General features: G+C 38.5%; 3 protein-coding genes, 1 long non-coding RNA gene and 1 pseudogene across 5 annotated transcripts; 3 read left to right on the top strand and 2 right to left on the bottom strand.

Moving 5' to 3' along the window:
* The first annotated feature begins 1,656 nt into the window (after nt 1-1,656).
* Nucleotides 1,657-7,593, top strand: ENA (DnaJ/Hsp40 cysteine-rich domain superfamily protein). The gene is made up of 4 exons (XM_087335705.1): nt 1,657-1,905; nt 2,974-3,070; nt 6,318-6,372; nt 7,173-7,593. Exons 1-4 carry the CDS (start codon nt 1,759-1,761, stop codon nt 7,303-7,305), a joined length of 432 nt encoding a protein of 143 aa, XP_087191831.1. The 5' UTR covers nt 1,657-1,758; the 3' UTR covers nt 7,306-7,593.
* Nucleotides 7,594-7,924: 331 nt separating this feature from the next.
* On the bottom strand, nt 7,925-10,455 carry FIB4 (Plastid-lipid associated protein PAP / fibrillin family protein). Its single transcript, XM_087335704.1, has 4 exons — nt 10,021-10,455; nt 9,649-9,909; nt 8,407-8,533; nt 7,925-8,322 (listed from the first exon to the last, which is right to left on the bottom strand). Exons 1-4 carry the CDS (start codon nt 10,396-10,398, stop codon nt 8,099-8,101), a joined length of 990 nt encoding a protein of 329 aa, XP_087191830.1. The 5' UTR covers nt 10,399-10,455; the 3' UTR covers nt 7,925-8,098.
* Nucleotides 10,456-11,711: 1,256 nt separating this feature from the next.
* On the top strand, nt 11,712-19,972 carry LOC147851143 (uncharacterized). Of its 2 annotated transcripts, none has more exons than XM_087335847.1 (7): nt 11,712-11,792; nt 11,899-12,067; nt 17,189-17,369; nt 18,352-18,422; nt 18,554-18,877; nt 19,522-19,672; nt 19,794-19,972. In XM_087335847.1, the coding sequence occupies exons 1-7, from the start codon at nt 11,722-11,724 to the stop codon at nt 19,931-19,933; spliced, it is 1,107 nt and encodes a 368-aa protein (XP_087191973.1). In that variant the 5' UTR covers nt 11,712-11,721; the 3' UTR covers nt 19,934-19,972. The 2 variants fall into 2 exon arrangements, with proteins under 2 accessions (XP_087191973.1, XP_087191972.1); XM_087335846.1 differs by having other exon boundaries at nt 17,189-17,372.
* On the top strand, nt 14,185-17,110 carry LOC147851144 (uncharacterized). The gene is made up of 2 exons (XR_015531620.1): nt 14,185-16,589; nt 16,682-17,110. It is a non-coding gene; the product is annotated as an uncharacterized LOC147851144 (long non-coding RNA).
* A 1,918-nt stretch (nt 19,973-21,890) lies between the features above and the next one.
* On the bottom strand, nt 21,891-22,906 carry LOC147851142 (aspartyl protease family protein 2 pseudogene; annotated as a pseudogene).
* Nucleotides 22,907-23,160: the final 254 nt, after the last annotated feature.

The following is a 23,160-nucleotide window of genomic DNA, read 5'->3' as shown; positions in this document are numbered from 1 at the left end:
CTAGCATGACATTAAGAACCCATGTAAGTAGCATTCACACGTGTATGAATGTATTCTTGCATGTATGTATGTGTTTGTGTATGTAAATGTGAATGATTGTATGAATGTGTGTATGAGTGTGCATAAATGAGTGGATGTATGAATGCATGAATAAATGATTGAATGAATGTGTGTATATGTACTATGAATGTATATGTTCACATGAATAAATGTACGTATATGCATATGAATAAATGTTTGTATAAATTTGTGTGTATATGAAGCAATGTACATATAAATGTGTATGTAAGTATGAACCTATGTATGTATATGAATGGATGGATGTGTCTGTAGTGTATATGAATGAATGAATCTATTTATCTGTATGAATGATTGAATGTGTGTGTGGTGTATGAATCAATGAATGTGTAAACCCTAAACCCTACTACCTATGTGTAGGTCAAATTGATGTGGAAAGGGGACAAGGAGAGCTCATGCAATGGTCACGCTTGATAGGTTGATCAATGGTGGGTTGTAGTAGTGATTTCTGTTGTAGGAATCGCCCAACACAAACAAAGTTGTTTGAAGGTTTTCAACAATCGAGTTTCAATTCAAGATCCTAGACATACGAGAGGTGCTCTGCCTACCTACATAATGCGTTAATTTCCATCCTCATTAACCTATCAAAGAGTGGTGCTATTCGGAATTCCATGACACATGTTCTGCAATCCATTGAATAATCATTGAAGTGGTAGCTTGGAATAACTCGTGGCGAGTGAACCAATGGTTTGTAACTTTGTTGTTTTGGCCAAGCACCCCATACCCCATACCAAGGGAATGGGTGGCTTTATTCTACTTTCGAGTTTGTGATTGGTGTCATAAACCGCGCACCCATTGCCAAATTGTCTACTGGTTGACTTGATTCCTGTGCACCAAGTTCCAAATCAGCCTACTTTCGCAATCGTTCCACGAATGCATTGAGTAGTTCGTCACCTGACTTTGGTTGATTATGTGACCCTCCCCTCCCCCCCAAAACCAACATCCCCTTAGACACCCTTTTTCCTTCACATATGGGAAATGCATTGCCCAAAGTCATTCCGAATCCAATGATTGAGAAGATTTAACTTCTAGCTTGATCCTATTACGACATGATAGTCCGAGTCCAATGTTTGCGAAGATTTATCTTCTAGCTTGATCCTATTACGACATGATAGTCCGAGTCCAATGTTTGCGAAGATTTATCTTCTAGCTTGATCCTATTACGACATGATAGTCCGAGTCCAATGTTTGCGAAGATTTATCTTCTAGCTTGATCCTATTACGACATGATAGTCCGAGTCCGATGTTTGAGAAGATTTGTCTTCTAGCTCGATCCGATTACAACATGATAATCTGAATACGATATTTGAGAAGATTTATCTGCTACCGTGGGATCGGGCCTTCCTTTCACTCGAGAAAAAGAGCCTTTCTCCCATAGGAGAAACATGAGTAAATCAGGAGTGTAAAGTAACCCACACACTCCAGTGAAGCAAGACTCAATTATGTGGAAAATAGCAAGAGCCCAAGTGATAAGGAAATACCAGGAAAATAGCAAGAGCCACAAATTTGATCAGCAAAAGTCTAGAAGAGTTATTTCTCAGCCCACATAAGGAGCAAAATATCATAAGAACTTTAGTAAGAAAAAGAATTTACAGTCTTTCCAAAGGGATGGATAGAGAGAAATTATATTTTTCTCGAACATAAACAACACAATTCTCTGCAGAAAAACCCATCAAGTAAATGGCAGCGATTCTCAGCAAATTGTTAGTAATTGGAGGCTTCCAAAGCAACAAACCTAATGAGGATTTCTCATCAAGCGATTCTTACATCAATCTGATGCTTAGCCCTTGGAGGGACTTAAGAAGCTCGTGGATAGTGCAATCAGAGGTCAATATAAAGAGCCCTTTTTTTAAATTATTTATTTTTTCACTTAAGATTTTCTTTTCCATTTTTAATTGCTTTACTTCTGTTAAATCATGTGTACAATATTTGTTTAGTAGAAGGATTTTTTCATGCCCATTTCTGTGTATGTTTGAGCTGTTCCAATGCTAATGTCCGTCTATTTTTGCTCTTTTTTATACCTATTTCTATATATATTTAGGTATTCTTTATGACTATTTTTGTATATATTTAGGTTTTCTTTATGCTATTATGTGTCTGTTTTCGGATGTTTCCGTATGCCATTGTCCATGTGTTCGTTGTTTTCTTTTTCCCATTTCTGTGCGTATTCAGGTTTCTTCTTATGCCATTTTCTGTTTCTTCTTCTTATTTCTCGCACCCATTCCTGCATATATATTTCGTATGTCAATATATGTGTATATTTGGGTGCTTTCAATGTATATTTGAATTTTGTTATATCCCATTATCATATTTCCATGTTCAATATCTATGTAAATTGGGCCACTTTTATCTTTTAAAAATGATAACTTTAGCGTTTATTTTCTATTTCTTTTAGCCATATCTGTTCATTCATGGTATTCTTTTATGCCAATATCGATCTTAATTTAGTTTTATGGGGGCCTTTTTTAATGTCAGTATCTGTATATATTTGGGTTTTTTATATTCCATTATCTGTATATTCTTGGTATGTCCTATACAAGTATCTGTGTGTATTTGGGTTTCAAGTTTCTTCTATGGTATTTTGTATGAATTCATGGTATTCTTTATGTCCATATCTATGTGTTCTTGTCATTATGCCTTTATGTATGAATTCATGGTATTCGTTATGTCCATATTTATGTATTCTCGTCTTTTTCCAATGTCCATGTCAATGTATTATTATCCCTAATGTGTCCATTTAGATGTATCTGACGTCTTTTACATCCACATGAAGTATTCTTGGGATTTTCTTTTCTTTTTATAACCGTAACTTTGTTTGCTAGTTTAATATTGATGTATTGTTGGGCTATGTTGCTGAACTTGGTCTCTATTATTTTTTGTTTCATCTTCTCACAGTCAAATGTTCATCGAGAGAGGAGAAAAGTACCAGATTTACCATGTACAATTTGCAAAGGGAGTGGTCGGATTAAATGCAGATGTTGTAAGGGCAGAGGTCTCTCTCTATTTCTCTATCTATATATCTATATCTATTGTGTTTATATATACCGCAATGGGTTTACTCTAATGGTAAGCTATTAGGCTTTCAACACATCATCTTTATTACAACAGATATCACTTCTCTGAAACTACATGCCACATCAGTGTAGCGAACTAATAAGCTCGCAGTGATGTCCTGACAATCTCTAAACAGTTGACTTGGCCATTTCAACTATGGCCTGGTTGGCACCTCTCTTTTGTTCTGAGTGCCATTGGAGTGAGGCAAGAAGGATGTCCAACAATCACCCATGCTATTTGATATTATCCATAGACGAGGTTTCAATTACATCAAAGGATTGGGTGGAGCTAGATTAGTGGAAGTATTGCTCTATGCTGATGACATTAATTGGCTAGAAAGTTTAAGAACTACTTCATCTTTAGAGGAGCGCTTATGAAATATGTTCAACAGTATGTCTACTTGTGGCCCACAGTTGAAGGGCCACAATTCTCTCAGCAGGAGACACAGAAGCTTAGTTGACACATGCAATTTCAAGAGCCAGAAACTAAGGTATGCATTTTGACACTGTTGTTGCACTCAATTTGAATATGGATCAGAAAATTGTAGTTCAGGACGCTATTAAGCATGTAAACAACTATTCTTAGAAGAAAACAATCCAAGCAAAAAATATTATGATTAATAGGAGCACACAAAACTGATCACCATGCTGTTATCATGTGTGATACAAAGACTATCACCCATGGCAGTTGAAGCTCTATTCCAAGCAAAAACCACCAGATAAAGATTGTGGAACCTTCTATAGTGTGATAGGGCAGCTCAGGACCTCTTCTTATCAGTTAGAGATTGAGACAGCCAGCTATACATACAAGTCTATCAAAGACTAGATCTGCCATTGTGTGTCATTGTATTGCGTTTATGAAATAAGGGAGAGGTATCAAGAGATGTAGTGAAAAGTTGTTGGAAACCACCACAAAGCTCATCAACAAGGGACCAATGCAACTTTCTTTCGCTTTACCCTTCTTCATGCTACAAATGCATCAAGGGTGACACAAATAGAGTTTCAGCCTTGAAATGGGTTACAGAGGATCAGGCAATAGCAAATTATCATACATTTAGGCCACATCTATCTACATGATGGCCCTATCACCGTTGTTATCAACAAATAAAGGCCATCATCACATGGATGGCATCAAAGGTGCTTCCCTTTCCATTGCTTCATAGGCCAATTTGGCCACCGAAATAAGTTAATATATCGTTCTTTCTTTGCAACTATAGATACTCGCAGCCTTCTCTCACTTCTTCGAAGCGATTGGGAGCAGCTGTACATATTCAATATTGGTATGCCCAAATGAGTTCTTGGTTAGGCTTGCATAGTATGTGTATAGACAAACTACCCCATTTGACTACAGTTTGTACTGACCCACCTTAAGGCTTAACTGGTTGAAAGTGAATCAGATGATAAGAGCAATCAATCGAGGTTGAACACTAAGATGACATGCTTAACCCACCAATTCTCGATGGTATGAGGATGACACATTACTATACTCATTTTCTTCAGATATTCCATGATGCTTTCATCATCCTCATTAGATACATGGATACACAACTTACGCATGGCCTACATACAGCCATCAAGCAAATACACACATCTTCACATCAGTTCAGAATAGACTGGTAGATGGGAGAAAGTGAGCTGATAGCAAGCTATGTCGGTCATAGGCACAGTAATGTATTGTATACTCTGATATTCAAGGCCAATACCACTGTCTATTCTAGGAAGGGTTTGAATCATTGCATCATGTCATGCAATTCGACCTTAACTTGCCTCCCCTACATACCACATGCCCAACAACTCATGTAAGCCCAAATAGGCTACATGAGATACCTAAAGGGATTACCATAGAGAGTGCTGAAGAACATGGAGCTAGGAGACACCTCATACCAACTTGGAGAAGAATGAGACACTCTCCCCATAATCAAGTACTAGCCATCATTGGGAAGCATTGGAGACTTGAGTCAAGACTACTAAAGGAGAATAATTCAGTTGAGATGAGGCATCTCATGGAGCTATAGGATAGCTCAACATGACCACTTAGGCCTTTTTATCTCAATTTAGTGTTTGTTAATTTTCATTTCTCAAACAATTGCACAATCTATACAGTATTGTTTTTGTCTCATAACCTGCATTGGCCTCTTTAGATACGTTAATAGACTATTTTTCCTTGTTATCTGAAGACTTTGTATCATAGCTCACTACATTCTGTAATTCTCTTACGTCATTTTGGCCTTTCAAAGACATTAATGAAACATATATGTAATTTAACCTATGTTATATTGCTATAGCTATCTAGAAACTTAGTATGATGTCTCACTAAGATGTAATTCTTTATTCTCATAGCTCATTTTGTTAATTTTGTTCTTTTGAAGACAGGAATATCACATATAGGTCATTTTGGCCTATGTCACATTCAACTTATATTGCCTTCCCTGCTATCTACAAACTTTGTATCATATCTTACTAAATTGCAATATCTTTGGTCTCATAGCTCATTTTGCTCTTTCGAATGCATTAACATAATGTATAGGGAGTTTTAGTGTAAGTATATTAGAATACACTGGTTGCTTTCCACGCTATATATAGACCTTGTATCCTATCGCACTAAGGTGTAATTCGTTTTCAGTCATTAAACTGAAATTAAGGAGGAAAAGGTCAAGTTTAATCCTCAAAAAATTGGAGTGCAGTATGCCCTTGCGTGTATTAGAATTACACTGCTTCACTTACATTGGTATATTAAAAATGCATTAACGAGATTGTGGATATTATTTATTAGTGGCATAACTAAATTGTTATTCTGGATATTATATATTATTGGCACAACTCTCTTATTTGCACCTAATACAATGGTTTTCTGACAACTGTATGTTGAGAATAGGTTATGGAGAAACAAATGACTGGCATAGCTATTCTATATGGACCTAATACAATGATTCATATACATTGGTATACTAAGAATAGGCAATGGAGATATGGATGATCAGAATAACTATATTTTTATACAATGAATCTCTTACTTTGGTAATAACTATATGTTGTAATATAGCATAGGATTAGCCTAACTACCTTGTTTGATCTATGTATACCTTATTCTGATATAACTTATAACATATATTGGTTTTGAACTATAAGCACGAAGATGAATAAAAAAGAGCCACACTTAACAAAAGCACTGATGCTTGCTTTCAGGGCGGACAAATTTCATGGAGTTTGCTATGCTGCCAAAAGGAGAGTGGCCTGTTTGGTAAGGAAATATTATATTTGAAAGTATCAAATTTTAAATATAAACACAACGTTTTCTAGAAAAGAAGGGTGGCCAAATAATGTAAAAAGTTATACATTGTCCGAATCGTGATGCTATTATATATCCTAGCTTTCTTTTATTTGCATATGGAATCACTCTTTTTCAATCTCTATTGTTGAAAGCTTAAGGGGTGTAGTATCTGTGTCTGGATAAGTATTGTAAACAAGTTGGGGTTATTTGGGTTGAATGCCATGAGTAAGGTAGGGGTAATTGAAAAAATATCATGAACAAGGTAGAAGTATATTGGTGTTCCCCTTGTGTTCATTTTGCCTTTAGTATGGTAAAGCTTGTTGCGGTTACTTCTGGTGTGTGGGTTTGATCATTTTGGTTTATATATATACAAAGAATGCATACCTTTGTCAATTTATGTGTTGCTGTTCTTTTAACTGAAATAAATGAGCATTTAACCACATCATTTTGGGTTATATTATATATACAAATGCATACCTTTGTCAATTTATGTGTTGGTGTTCTTTTAACTGAAAATAAATGAGCATTTAACCACATCATTTTGGGTTATATTATATATTCAAATGCATACCTTTGTCAATTTATGTGTTGGTGTTCTTTTAACTGAAAATAAATGAGCATTTAACCACATCATTTTGGGTTATATTATATATACAAATGCATACCTTTGTCAATTTATGTGTTGGTGTTCTTTTAACTGAAAATAAATGAGCATTTAACCACATATTAATTAAAAATAAATTAAAACATACATTTGGGTTTTGGAATAGGTGTGGAGATTGCAAAGGCAGTGGGTTGGATTTTTGTGATCGTTGCCTTGGAACAGGAGAGAGAAGGGGTACACTCGGTTTCCATATAAACCAAGAAGAGAGGATCAATGGTACACAATCTGAAATGCAATAGTCGTGGACTTGTGCGAAAAACCCCCAAAACAATTATTGTTGTTTCTTGGCCTACCAAACATATATCAATACCTCTTCTAAAGATGTTTGCGAAAGGTTTTGTTGCATTTGAAAACTTCCCGACTCAAGAGGATTTGATAGACTCTACACTGATCCCAAGTTGTGCCATCTTGTGTAAAATCAATGCTACTGGTCCAAACCAAAAGCTGTGTAGACAAAGGCCAACTGTCTCTCATATGTTATTTTGACCTTTTCTAGACATTAATGTTACATGTATTCATTTCATTTCCTCCCCTCACAGGTATAGCACCGGATTTATCTAAACATCATTGTCTTCAATGCATTACCATCAACCAGCATCAGACAGGTTTTTTTGTTTCATCTATTCCTTTCATTTCATCCCCTCCCCTCCACTCTCAGGCATGTCACTGTTGTTATCTAAACGCCATCATTTTCCTCAGTGCATTACCATCAACCAACATTGGACAGGTTTTATTGATTGCGTTTTTGTGATTGAACCTTTTATTGGTAAGGATGATTTGGGAAAAAACAATTGAAAAGTATGTCATGCTCTTTCTTGATTTAAAACTATTATCCTCCACCAAAACGATCTTCTGTGCTTATAAGAACTAGAACTGTTATGTTAGAAAATAGTTTGCCATGATATGATAAATAAATATGTAGCTTGTCAGCATTTTATACATGTACATTTGGATTTCTCCTCATATGTACATCATCTATACTTCATAAAGAATATTTGTTGTGTACATTTTTGGTGGATGTTGCAATAACATTTATACCAATACAAAAACTCTGAGCTCTCCACGATCCCCTCGTGTAATCCGCATGTTTTCATCTAAGAGAGTTATTTGGAAAGTTCCGCGTCGCAAAGTCGGGAATGGTCTTAAAAAATCAGGTGGTAATTGTGGGAGTTCAATAGGGGGCACTTCGCTAATCAAGTTCGCTCCTTCAAATTTCAATGACGTCTTTTCAAAAATGATTTGAATACTGTTATCACCTATGTGCATAAATAAGTATAATTTTAGTCAAAACATGTGATAAAAAACTTTGTACATAGTTGAAATGTTACTTTGATGCTTACCCTCTACTTTGTACGAATGTGCTAATGTTGCAACCACTTGAAGAGGTGGTAGAGGCCATGGGCTTGCTACATTCAAGTAAACGATGTTATCAAGCTCCTTTGCAAGCACATCGATTCTTTGGTAGACCTATCAAAACATGTCAATCTCATGAATTTGTAAAGCTAGGTCTATCTCTATTACACAAATGTAAAATTGAAAGGCATTAGTATATTTTATAAGGGAGGGAGTTTCTAATTTACAAATAATATAGTTCACCTTCCAAAAAATAGGATTTTGATTGAAGGCAAGTTGTATAAAGAGAAAGGTCTCATCAATTTAATCAACAGAACTATAATTTGTGTATAAATTCATGACCTTGCCAACTTACCTTGTTAAAGGGTTAAATTCAAGTATTACTATTGTGATCAAATTTATAGATAGGAATAGGCAACCTTTTGGTTTGAGCCGAATCAAATCATGAAACCATGACTTAAGAGCTTAACCAATTCGCTTGGGTTCAGTTCTAGTTTAGAAATTCGTAAGTTTCAATGTTAGAATGGATTATAATAAAATGTAATTATGTTAGAAGTCATGCTAGATGGGACTAAGATTGAATGTCTACAAGAATCTAGCGTTGTACAAGAATGGATTAGGACTTAGAGGCCCGTTACGACAAAACCGGTGCTAGAGTGCACTGTCCCTGAATTCCTCTCATTTGGAATCGGTGTTGGAGTGGACTATGTTTAAACCCATCTAAGTCACAATCGGTGCTAGAGAGCATAGTGATTGAACTCCTCTTGAATCACTCCTCTAAATCAGAATAGGTGCTAGAGTGAATTGTCCTTGAATTCCTCTCATTTGGGAATCAAGGTTAGTGTGCACTTTGTTTAAACCCATGCAAGTCACAATCACTGATAGAGTGATTGAACTCATCTAAATCAGAATAGGTGCTTAAGTGCCCATTATGACTCAACTACTCTTAAGTCAGAAATCCATCTCCAGGTGGATTATGATGGAACTCCTGTAAGTATGTACTAGTCAACACTCGGCAAATGTGCTTCGGGTCACAATCCGTGCGCCAATATCGTCCAACTAAATCAAACATGCACATGGATCCATTACAACTTGTAAAACTTGGAAGTGAGAAATCGATGGAACTCTCTAGTATTCTGTAAGTCAAGAATCCATGCTAGAATGCCCTTCCCCACTGGAATGTCCATCTCAACATGACATTTGGAGGCATTGGAAGAGCTAGCTAGTACCTGTCCAAGCTTGAAAAGAGGGGGCACCACAGCTGCCGGCGGCCCAGGGCGCCTCCCACCGAGGCTACCAGTTGATGCGAATCCGCTACTGTACACGAGCCGCCACCGGCCCTGGAGCCGATCCTCCAAATTTGTGTCGAAACCACCTTCCGATTTGTCTTCAGCAAATGCTGCCTCTAGTTCTGCCGCTGCATTCTCGACCGCCTCAGTTTCCAAGCTGCTTGCGGCTGCCAAGCCTCGATCGAGCCCTGCAACCAATGCCTAGACATAAAATTAAGCATATCAAAAACGTTATCTAGTCATAAAATCTTCAATTTCATTATTAGTTTAATGGGGTTTCTCTATGTTTATCAGTTTTTTTTTTCTTTTTACCAAGAGCTTGAGCTTGAGGGAAGACAGTTTTGACTTGTGATTGCTCGGAGAAGGAGCAACAACATTATCTGATGAAGACTCACTACTATAACCTAATGGTGATGATTCGATGGGAGGAATGATGGTAGAGTCATCCACATTATCTGCAGTATACTCTGCACCCAGAGAGGCAGACACCGGCGGCCGCTGAAATGTATGGAGGCGGTATTGGCAGCCAATCCTGTGAGGAATCTTGCTAGGTTTGATGATATGGCCATCATGAAGTGGCATGACTGAAGATCTAATCATCACAAGGGATGTTGTTAGCCTCTCAGAATTAACGCCAAATGTAATATGTGATGGGATTACATGTAGAGCTCCACCATTGATATTGGCCATGGATCCTCTCTGTCTCTCTGTCTCTGTCTGTCTGTCTGTCACTGTTGCCTGTGTGTATTATGGTCTAAATCTCTCTCTCTCTCTCTCTCTCTCTAGGTTGTGGCTCCTCCTAAGTCCATACCTCATTGTGTGGACACAAGTCAATGGGCCCGGTTTGGGCTCAAACTGAACCGAACCGTTAAGCCATAGTTGAAAGGTTTATAAGTTCCAAAATAATTAAATGGTTTGTTTGGTTTTAATTATTATAAACGGTTCGGTTTGGTTCTGAAACTGGTGTTTATCGGTTTATCGGTTTATAGGTTTAAGTAGTTTGGTTTAAAGGCTTATAGGTTTTTGGGTTAACTTTTTTTATCCTTTTAAATGTTTTCCATAAAAAATATCCTCCATTTGTATTAAAAATTAAAATTATAGTGGACAGAGACAATATACCAAATAGTCCACTATTTTTACATGATCCTGCTTGCTACTTTTAATTATATGGTTTTGCATTTTCACCATCAAAATTTGGTAACAAATTTAGTGTTCAAAATTCTGCTTGAATACATGATATTTGGTAACAGATTCAATATTCAAGTTGTTGCTTGAGTATATGGTCTTGCATTTTTAACCTTCGCAATTTGGTAGTAAGTAGGATTCAATATTCAAGTTGTTGCTTGAGTATATGGTCTTGCAATTTGGTAGAAAAATTCAATGTCAAATTGCTGTGTAAGTATATGGTCTTGCATCTTTCACTGTAGCAATGTGGTAAGGATTCAGTATTCAAATCACACACATTGCATTGCATCAAATTTCTTTTCTGGGGCAATGTTTCTCTCATTTTCATACCCTTCCCTGTCAAGTGCTTTAGTTTTCAGACATTGTGAGCCCATCGTAATTGTAGTTAATTCACTTAACTTAAATGTTTATTTAATTTAGTGTATTTTTACTTATTTAATTTTTTAATTAGTTTGACTTAAATATGTTTAGGTTTAAATTTTTTATTAAATGACTCAGTTTGGTTTCAACTTTTCCCTAAACGGTTTTGGTTTAAATAGTCTGGTTTACTTTTTCTTAAATGGTTTGATTTAATGGCTTGAAAGTTCATAAACGGTTTGGTTCAGTTGTGTTTTATATAAATGGTTTGGTTCAGTTAGGTTTGGTTTCAAGGCAAAGAAACCGAACCGGACCCATTGCTAAGATTCACACAAGTGTGGAGCATATTTTTTTGTTCTTATATAAGTTTTAACACCACTTATTCTTTTATAAGGGGTATTTGGGGAAATGCGTAAAATACGCGAGGGGTATTTTGGTAATTTTTGGTACCCCAGAGAGCAGACAGTAGCGATGGCAGACGAAGAAGATGCAGAGCCCACTCTCAAAAAGCTTCTGCAGAATCAACTCTCCACTTCTACGAGGTAAAACAGAAAATCAAAGGAAAAAAATCACAACAGCCTGTATGTTTCTTCTTTTCTTATGAATATGGTGGGATTCTTCATCTCTCGCTCTCTCTCCGTTTATCAGGTTTGAACAGGTAGATTTCCAGGAAGCAACTGAGAGATTGCAACCTGTAGGCTATGGATCCTCTGGATTGCTTAGTTTATCTCAGTTTTTACAAAAGCAATCTGATCAGAAACAGCTAAAGGAAACAATGCATCTTCATGGAATGTTGCGTTATAGCCAAGGAGCTGAGGTAGATTGAATTCGTCTCTTTCTTGATACATGCGCGATCTTTTAAACGTAGTTATCTTATTCTCTTATGATTCTTGCTTGATGCATATCTATAGGTTTGATTGATCATTAACATAGTGTTATTATTCTCTTTGTATGTATCATGGTGCTTTCCACCAAAGGAAATTTGGAAATTGAAGTAGATTAATCCTTCTTGAAAGACAAATCCATGAATTTTCTTGATGATTTGATATTGTTATATTATCTTTACATCATGTTGCATTATAGTAAGGCATTGCAGAAACGGATATAGAATGAAATATGGATATTTTTTGAAACATTTTCTTGAATTTTCCTGATGATTAACGTTAACATAAACTTATATTCTCTTAGTATAATTTCTACAAAAGGAATAATCTTAAATAGAGAATTCTTTTGGAAACTGGAGTAGAGTGAATATGATTCATTCTTCAGCATTACGAAGATTAACTTACCATTTGTTCTTTTTACATCATATTGCTTTATAGAAACGATATTTTTCAGAAACTGAAGTAGAGTGAGTACAATCCATTCTTGTGAAATAATATCTATAGACTTGTTTGATCATTAACATGGTTAAATGGTTTTCCTTGCATAATATTTCATGGCAAAGAAATTTTGGAAACAGAAGTAGAGTGACTAGGGCTGCTTGTAACTTTTCCATGTATACATGCTTGATCCTCAAACCAAGAAATTTCGTCTTTAAGGTTTTTATCTAGCTTAAAAAAGTTCAGGAACTTCTTTAAAAAGGTTTCCATGTAGCATGTTAAAACAATTTATTTGAAAGAGAGATGATGTGATGGCATGGTTAGATCCAAAACACCCTATCTTCCATCTGAGAGATTTGGGAAGAAATTGAAAATGAAAAGTGCGAGTTGACACATTGCAATCAGAACTACACCAGTCAGATCAGCTGTCCTCCTCCAACCGTTCTTTTAAGGATTTGATTGATCTGTTCTATTTGCCCATCACGTTGAGGATAAAATGCCGATGATGGTTTGGTTGAGATCTTGAGGAGCTGAAACAGTCATTTCCAAGAATGGGAGATGGCATGTGGCAGATGATTTGAAATTGTCATCCGGACATCTGCATAGTTGAACCATATTCACCAGTATAAGCGTTATTATTTCTGTCCCTGAGATGACTAGAGTAGTATTTTTGTTCCGATGATTAGCGCAGAATCATACCCCCTTAACTGAGGGGAGGTCCATGATGAAGTCTGCCGAAATTGTGGCCCAAGGTTGCATGGGATTTGGCAAAGGCTGTAGATGACCATAAGGTTGATGACGGGGGGCTTTGGAGTGGACATGTGTATCATGCGTCCTGATCCTTAACTAGCTTCCACTATTGGGGCCATCATTAATTTCATGATACTAGCTCGAGGATCTTCGTGATACCAACGTGCCTTGCCACACGTTGTCATGAGATTCTGACAAGATTTTGATCCAACTAGGGCTGTCTGAATGTAGATTGGGTTGTTCCGAAGAAGGAGCCCATCCTTGAATGTGAATGAGCCCATATCATTGCATGACATTTCTTTAGTAGGAACTGCCAGATTTCCTTGCATTTCCTTGGCCAACAATCTGATCTTATTGTTGTGGTGGTGTCTTGCAAACTTGTTGCTTTGGAGAGTGTAGGGTGCAAAAAGCTTGACTTGGTCTGGCTTTAGAAAGCACGGAGCTTGAGAAAGGGCATCTTCTTTCCCATGTTGGGTGTTCGTTTGGTATGTATTTAAAAATAATAGTCAGTGAGGAAGTTAGCCCAGAGAGCTCATCGACGATTCAAGCTACAGGTGGTGGTGAAGTAGACAAGGTTTTTTGTGATCAATGATTACCTAAATCTGGCGATGGGTCCTAGCCAAATGGCAATGTAATTCTTCAAACACAGAGATGATAGCACTCAACTCCTTATCATATATTAAAATAGCTGATTTCTGGAGGTGTGAATTTCCGAGAATAATATGGGGCAAGGTGTAGGAGACCTTGGTTTTCCAGTTGGGACAGGATAGCATTGATGGCAAGGTTAAATGCATTGACTTTGACAATGAAGGGTCAGGTTAGGGTGGACAAAGATAGCAGCCATTGTGGTGCCATGTTTGGGGTTTAAAGGAAAGGTTGATTTTTGCATGCAAGGGCTTTGAGTGGTTGCATGAGTGTTGAAAAGTTCTGGATAAATCAACGGTAGAAGTTAGCAAAAACGAGGAAGGATTAAACATCCTTAAAGCAAGTTACAGCCAACCTAGGTACGATCAAAGTCACACTTGTCGAATTCAGCATAAAGCTCATGTTTGTGGTGCTTGGAGAGAACGAAACTCTCCTCTGTGGTGCGATCAAACTCACACTTCTTGAATTTAGCATAGATCCCATGTTTGTGGAGCGTGGAGAGAACCAAGTGAACATGTTGGGTGTGCTCAGGTAGATCCTTTGAAAAGATCAAAATGTCTTCTAGGTACACCATGACAAAATGATCCATATACTCTCAGAAGACATTGTTCATAATATGCTGAAAAAAGGCAGAGGGATTAATAAGTCCAAAGGCCATTATGGTATATTTCAAATGTCCATAGCGTGTTCAAAACAGCATTTTCCACTCATTGCTGGGCCTGATATAATCTATCTCTGAGAAGATTCTCTATGTTGTAGGCAGTTATGAATGTCACTGGTCAAAGGTAAGGGATACCAGGTCCTGATGGTCCAGCCCCCATTAATCAGCACAAAGCTACTAAGAACCATCTTTCTTCTTGAAGAGTAAAATGGGTGTCCAAGCAGGAGACTTGGAGCCACAATGAAGCCTTACTTTGAAACAGCAGGTGAAGCCTTTTCCCAGATTCTCATTGATGTAAATGCAAAGGGCCTCAAGGTTAGGCTCAGTGAATTGTAGGTCAGGCTGAACAGAGGTGAAGTGCCTTCTCAGAGATCAATGGGACAGTCATAAGGCCGATGTTCTGGTAGATGATCAACATTCTTCTTTCCGAATCTTTTTGAAGGTGTTGGTGAAATCGCAATATTTCAAGGGGAGTGAGGTTGGCATGGTGGTGTCTTTAGAGTGGTGGGGCATGAGTCGACGCCGTAGAATTGTGAAGGTTGGAGGTGCCTCAGGTCAGTCAATTAGTAGGAGCTGGAATGATAGATGTGTTGGGTGGGAGAGGTTTCGATTAGGTAGGAAAGAAGAGAGAAGCGGCCCAAGTAGGGCCTGCCAAAACTGGCGCATCGGTCCAAAACGTGCTTGAAGAAAACAGAAATGGAATCAGAGAGAGTTTCCTGTGTAGTGACAGGAGGGGGTCTCGAAATGAAACTGGAGACTCGAAGTGGACTCATAAAGATAGGTGTGGGTTGGAGGTGATTTAGGTCAGTCAATTAGCAGGAACTGGAATGATAGACAACGCTGTGTTGGAGAGGTTTCAATGAGGTAGGAAAGAAGAGAGAAGCCGCCCAGGTAGGGCCTGCTAAAACTGGCGCATTAGCCCAATACGGGCTTGGAAAAAACAGAAGTGGAGGCAAAGAGAGTTTTCTGTGTAGTGACAGGAGGGGACTTAAAAGGAAATTGGAGACTCAAAGTGGACTTGTAAAGATAGGTGTCTAGGGTTGGCAATGCTCTTGACAAACTGATGGAGCGAGCCCACCAATCCACACTTGGATTATGGGATTAGAGCCATGGTAAACAAAGGATGATGGAATGTCAAGTGGATGAAATGAGAGGTTGAGGATGATTTCCTCTTAGTAAGAGCCGACAAGGAGAATAACAGGGATTGTCTCATGTGTGATGGTGCTCAAGAAGAGTGAACGAATGTCAATTACCTCAATTGGGATGGGGACAGTATTTTTACAACTGGAATGCTTTATTGGTTAGCGGAGATGATGTTGATGAACACAATATCCCCCGGGTCAATTAGACCCACAGTTTGGGGGTCTCTAGAGCCGTTATCCACATGTACACGGATGGTGAAGCATGTGGATGCTGATTGGAGTAGGACTGGATGCTGAACTGGAACCTCCAGAATGATTTTGATGCATGATTGCCAGATCCAGGACTCCTACTGCAGCCACATACTGTCATTTCTTGACTGATCACTGACATTCACCAGAGCCACCTGCTGATGGTCTCCTATACCCCCTTCATGGGCAATAAATAGACCATGTGTGCCATTAAAGAGACAAAGATTTTTCGCTTGACAGTATTGCCTCTCTATTCTGGAAGGGTTTGAAATGCATCTGATCCACCTCCATCAGGTCATCAGGTATTCAAGTGGGATGGAGGGGGTTGAAGATGCCACCCAAAGTTACTATGACCAGGTAACATGCCATTCATGGTGGAATTCAAACAGTCAGTTATCACATCGAACCAATGCGGTGATTGCCTCGTGGCTGGCCGGTTCATTGAGGTTAAGCAATAGATCTTTTGCATCTCACTGGAGGTCATGATGGAATTGGTTGACACGAGCTTGTTTGTCCCAGTTGACGTCACATGCAAGTTGTCAGACTCTGATGCCTGTATCGAAGCTGCCTGTAAGCTTTGTTGTAAATTATGAAGTTTGGTGATTTAGTTGTGATGCTAGTCAAACTCACTGAACGTAGCTCAAACTCCATGACGAAAGCAGGGATCTTTTCAAGGACAGGAAAAGATGTCTCCACAAATAGAGTTAACTATTTTTGCACCGGACTCATTTGAAATCATCAGAATATTGCCAAAGTTGAAGCCAAATGATGAGATAAATGTGGTTGATGAAGCTGTGAATTGGCCTGCATGCCATCAAACTTCTCCAGTAAACTTATGTGTTGTTCCAATGTGTGACATGCAGTGGGCTTGTAACTTGGTGCCAGAGGTGTGGTGAACCACATCTCATCCAGAGATTCATGATGTGGGGTGTTTTTGAGTTGGAGTTGTAGCGGAGCCCTGATTTGGCTAATAGCGGTGGCAGGTTCTAAACGTGTAATTGTATGTGCAAATGTATGTGTCATCAGTGTGCTATAGAGGAACTCTAAACTTCCACATTTGGCAACCATTTATCGATTGGATGAATCATAATGATGGTATGAGGTGATGAGGATGTCAAATCTAAAGTTTTTTTCGTATTACTCAAAAATAAGTTTACTTATATTACTAGGTTACGAAAAGAAAGAGATATGGAGCTGATCCCTTGTTCATTTCAAATGCTGAAGCAAACGAGGCTATATCAGAAGATCATGATGCAAATGAAACAAGATTGGGGCTGAATCCTAAAAATACTGAAGGCTATGTTCTTAGAAGCAGAAATAAGCAACCAATTGGTCATACATCGAAAGGAGGTTGTAAGCCTTCTGTAATACCTTGTTCCTTGGCTATCCATATTTTCTTTCCTTTGTCTTTTTCTGTCTGTAACTGTATGAAAAATGCCTCTTCTTTTCTTTTTATCTTGAAGAAAAAATTGATTCATTATATGGGGTAACATTTGAGCTTCTTTGCTTTCAGCAAATCATAGCATGACATCACAGAAATATAGAACTTAACAGACCAATTGATTATCAACTGATAGAGATAGTTTGTAAATATCCCGCATGTAAGTCAGTTTACTCACACAAAATATGTCTGATTAATAATTGTATATTTAAAACATTATGATACAAAAGAGTGCCAGTGCCAAACTACAAAGGACAGAATATAAATGGAAACACTCCAAAAGGCCCAGTTTTTCCCAAATAAATCATGGGCATTTCAAAGTTGCCAAGTGACCCAAACTATCCTCCCCGTAAAAACTTTGGGAGGGGCGCCCTAATAAACATTCACTCAGCAGGTGTTCCAGGTTTCATATTGAGGGAGCAGTGAAAACCCCTTTTGAGTGCAGTCGTCCAGTCCTCCATTCATTTCAATTCTACAAACCATTTGATTTTGCAGCCATGGGATACAATTCCATTGACAATCTTTAAGAGAGATGTGTTGTGCTGTAAATTATATGAATGAGGAGAAGAGTCATCACATCCTTGTTTAGGAAAACACTGATCTAGCTCCAAACCTGTTCCCTTGGTGTGGTTTTACATCAGATTCTAGTAACCTTGAATATTTTTTTACATACAGAATCTTTTTCTGGTTTTCTCTATGTAAATGAATAGCTAATGTTCTCCATCAATTGTGCATCTATATATGTATATAGTGTGGACTACATTATAATGACCAGACTTGTTTCAGGTTGTCCTCAGAATTTTCAGATGCTAACTATGTGTTACTTCAAATTTTCCTTTGTTTTGCCAACGTTATGCTACCAAGACATGATACATGGTGTATGTTTTTTAGGCCCTGCTTCTCGCAAGGCACTGACCGGGTTGACATGTGAAATTAATGGTCTTATTGGCTTGACACCAGAGGTATATATAAGATTATAGAAAAAAATGTTTATTCTTCCTTGCATACTTTGAATTTATAAGATAATTAGATATCAATGATGGCATCAGCTTTTATTTTTTACATACAAACTATTCAATATGTATGATTACAGGATCGTGCTAGAGCAAGTATGGAGAAACACGACGCAAGACCTGCACAAGAGGTGTTCTCAGAGCGGGCACCACAGGTTCTTGACTTGCATTCTTACCTATTGAATCAAAGACCTAAGGCAGTTTCTCCTACTCATACCATGATAGATGTTACTGGATGTGAGTCCAGATCCTCTGTTTCTGACGTACAAGTACAAACCGTGTGCCCAAACCCATTAGAGGAGATCCCAGAAGAAGAAATCCTTCGACATCGATTATCGGCAGATGAGATCCGACATCTTCCTTCCGGCAAATTTTCAAAGTACATGCCGGGAAATCCTTCACAGGTACTTATTTATGTTCTGTATCACGTTTATGCTAAACGGCCTTATGTCTTGAAGTCTTATAGTTGAATTAACTGCTAGCAAATATGATGTACAAGAATAGAATTTTCATGTGAAGCATGAAATGTGGGCATTGTGAATTGATATAGGATCGGAACATTGAAGAGGTGAACAACTAGCAGTATCTGATGCATAGAAGTACTGTATAACATAACTGTTAGCAGATAGGTTGTAAGGATATCGAATTGAACTTACTGTTTATGAAATACGATGTTTAAGCATAGTGTGGACATAGTGAACCCATAGGCGAAAGGTGTGAATAATTTGTTGAAAAAGCAGAGCGTCACTATTAAACTATTATAAATAGTGTTTGCAAGAGAACAATATCCAAGTGATATCTAATACATAGAAGTATTAGTTTGTATAAAACGCTGCAATCTCTATCTTACTCATTAGAGAGGGTTCATTGAGTTGGAGAAGTGTGGAAGTAGTAGTTGGAGTGAGAGGATAAGAAAGAGATTAATTAAAATAGGTTAGAATGAAATGAATTACTTCTGGGAGGGAAAGTGGTTTTTGGAAGAAAGTCTTTTTACTCTGCTCTTCTCACTCAATTGTCGACTTTGATTATCAACATGGTGTATTGGTAGGTTATTTACATCAAGAACCTTTCAAAAGATGTTACGGAGGAAGATCTTGTTGCATTGTTTGCGAGGTACCAGAAATTGCAAAAACAGCCACTTCTTTTTCGGCTTATGAAACGGGGTCGCATGAAAGGACAAGCATTTATTACCTTCTCTGGTGGGGATTGTGTCAATGTCTTGTCTCATTATTGATTCTGGATTTGAATATTACATTTGTGCCATAGAAGAAAGTTGTCTTTTTTCGCCACTTTTTAATATGATATCTTGCAAATCTACAGATACGGAAACGTCATCAAAAGCTCTTCAGTTGTTAAATGGCTACATGCTCAAAGGAAAACCAATGGTAATTGAATTTGGGCATCATAGTTCATCTAGTAGTCTAAGGCTTTCGGAGTCAGAGGTGATTGATAAAATATGAGGGAAGAAAATTTGTAAGGTTCAATTGAACTTGAGACATTATATCCACATCTGAAATGTAAATATCATTTATTCACAAGTGAATCAATCTTTTGTGTACTAGTATGATTTCTAGACTTCCTTGTTCATGTTAAAAGATAATTGTAGGACATTCGTTAGTTTTGATCCAAAGTAAAGAAAAACTAAACTAGCTAATTCAATATCCAAACAATACTTTGGGCCCAATTATCATGAACATTATGCTAACTGTCGGCTATGCTAAAAACAGAGTAAAATGGGATGAACTATTGTCTATTTAACTTGCTTTATTGCTTTGAACCTAGGACATAGTATGCACACATGTAGATCTCCTATGCACACCTTTTAGTGGGTACAAAGAAAAATACTGACTAACATGAGTTCGAGGATAATGAAAGGATAGGCTGAACGCTTGTGTTTGGAAGGATAGTTTGAACACATAAGATTAGAAGATAAAGATGGCTACAAGGAACCCACAAAGAGAGAAAAAACTTAGTGTGAGTTGCAATGCCTTAGGTTTTAGGTCATAAAGAACAAAACTATGAACATGGTTGAAGTATTATGATGTGGCAATAGGTAACTTCTAGGTACATATCAAAGTAATAGTATGTGGCAATAGGTAACTTCGAGATATAGATAAAAAAATTGAGTAAGGTCAAAGTACTCCATCCCTCTTTATTGAGCTATGGAAACTTAGCACTTCCAATGTTAGTTATAAAGCATTAATCAAAATGTGAAAGCCAATCAAAGTTGTAGTAACTTAATTATGTCGAAACTATTGAGGGCCAGACATGCTTATTAACTTAAGACATCCATGGTAAAACCCTAAGAGAATCTATAAGACTAAGAATGATTCAATAAAGAAAATATTAATAAGCCTATATCAACACATATTCATGTACAAAAGTTGAGAAAAAATATTTTATGTTACATACCCAATGTTCTGGTAGGCTATGCATGAAACAACACTAGTTTGTGTAAAGCATAAAGCATATTGCCAACAATGTAATAACTAGATGCTCATTTACAAATGTGAGCAAATGAAATGGATGCCCATTTCTCTTATGTTCAATATGCAAAAAAAGGCTTCTCTCCTTCTAAGTGATGTAACTATCACAATTTCTATAATGACTGTTGCAATAGGACTCCAAATCACAAATATACACACGGAAAGGTATTTCATGTATTGAAAAATGTGTGCATGCAACTATTGTTGAATAAGGGGGAAAATAACTAGTTTAATCAATGCAAGGCTTTAAAAAAGTTACTTACAACACTCACACTGACTTATGGGATGACAAAATGTACAAGTGAATTTAGGATGTAAAAACCATCATTTGAATCTTCAAGGAAGCCAATCCTCAACATGAAAACAAAGCATGATTTGAGACATGCAAACAAAGTCCATGTATGTAGTTGTAAGTGTCACTTATAGAAAAGGCGCATTGTTTACAACAAAACACAGAGCAACAATCTCAAAGCCATAGAGACTCATGTTATAATGTTGTTTGTTCATAAGAAACACATCCATGATATTTCAAATAAGAAACCTCTTCATCCATCAAGTGTTGTGCTATATGTTCAAAGGCGAGTTTCTAGTTTCTATGGGCATTGATTTGGTACAATCGAAGACACACATAATGATAAAACCAATGAAATGAACAATCAAACTAAAGTTGGCATTGTGATTACAATTGCGAGAACCTCATAGAAGAGATTCAAGCAAATATTTATTTTAAAAAAACCCAATGAAAATAATTAATAAACGATATTTTGTAGTGTTTTAAAATGGGGGGGGGGGGGGGGGGGTTCACATGGACAACCATGGGGTGTGTGTGTAATAAGGGGTTTTGTGTGTGTGTGTGTGTGTTGCAATAAGGGGTTGTTCACATGGAGCCAACCAACCAATACAAGAAAGAAATGTATGGGGCGGAAACACCTCAACAACCTTGAGGTCGGAAACCGATGCGAGAATTATCGAGGTCATACAACACCTCAAAGTTCTGGTGCAACATGTTACCCACGATCTGAAGGCCTCCGGAATTGGTCGGAATCATCGCCAAGCAAAAGGTCCCTTGGCTGTCCACGGGAATGAAGTAATTGGGCACCGGCACCCCGATGTCCACCCCTTGCAAATGCAATGTGAGGGGCGGCACGGAGGCCCCCGAGGCCGACGTGTAGCAAGCCGGGAAGACAGGGTGCCCCGTGTACGGGCTCAACCGGATGGCCGAATCGAATGCTTGCTTGATGACCGAGAACGCGTCCTTTGGGATGTATGTGTATGTAGTCCCGGAGTCTAAGATCATGCCTCCAGCTCCTTGTTGGTTTATGTCGAAGATCCCAGCCGGGAGGCTCAGCCGTTGGTTGGCCACGCTGAAGCCCACCACGTTGATGTAGTAGAGGGATGCGACAATGTACGGGTTGGCGATCATCGGGGTGAAGCTCATCCCGGCCGAGGACGATTGGCCTGCCGGACCTCCGATGACCAATCGGGTGGAGGCGGTGGACGGCTGCGCTAGGAGGCAGTAGGAGAATTTCCGGCCCCCAATGCTCAGTCCGAGCTGGGAAGGTAAGGATAGGGAGCTTTGGCCCATGCCCACGAGGCCGGCCGCGCCTCCGTAGTCTCCTTGGTTGGAGTACCCGCACCCGAAGGCTATGTCCACCGCAGATGCGGCACCGCCATTGGAGGAGGCATCGGAGAATGTGAGGCGATCGGTCCCAAGTGTGCCTTGGGTAGTGGCCTGGCTGGCATAGCTGTATGTGTACATGCATTCGGCCGAGGCGGTTGCTCCGCATTTCCCCGAGAGGCTCTGGCAGTAGGTGGTGGAGCAGGGGAGAGTACGGTAGCTGGAGGAGGCGGAGGGCGTGAACAAGGCGGCCTTCTGGGCCACACAGGAGGTGCAAGGCGCACACTGCGTCCACACGAGCTGGCTCCCGGTGTCCATTATCATGGGCAGCTTCAATGAAGGGGTGCCCAGGGATATCTATATGTCCAGCAGAAAAAAACCATAATTTGAGTTCTTTCTTTCTTTCTTTCTTTCTAACAGCAGAAAACCTATGGAAAAGAAGCATGTACATATATATATGTATATGTATGTATGTATACCTCCATTAGGAAGAGACCGAGGCCTGCGTTTACCACGAAGCTCGCCCCGCCCGCGAACACCGACTTGTTCCCGGCCTCCCGCACCACGATCGCGTTGTTGATCT

The sequence above is a fragment of the Azolla caroliniana genome, unplaced genomic scaffold (assembly GCF_043228905.1).
Source record: "Azolla caroliniana isolate FFs.n. ecotype wild unplaced genomic scaffold, voAzoCaro1.0.p SCAF_20, whole genome shotgun sequence".
NCBI lineage: Eukaryota > Viridiplantae > Streptophyta > Polypodiopsida > Salviniales > Salviniaceae > Azolla > Azolla caroliniana.
This window is presented reverse-complemented; position numbering and strand designations above follow the sequence as displayed.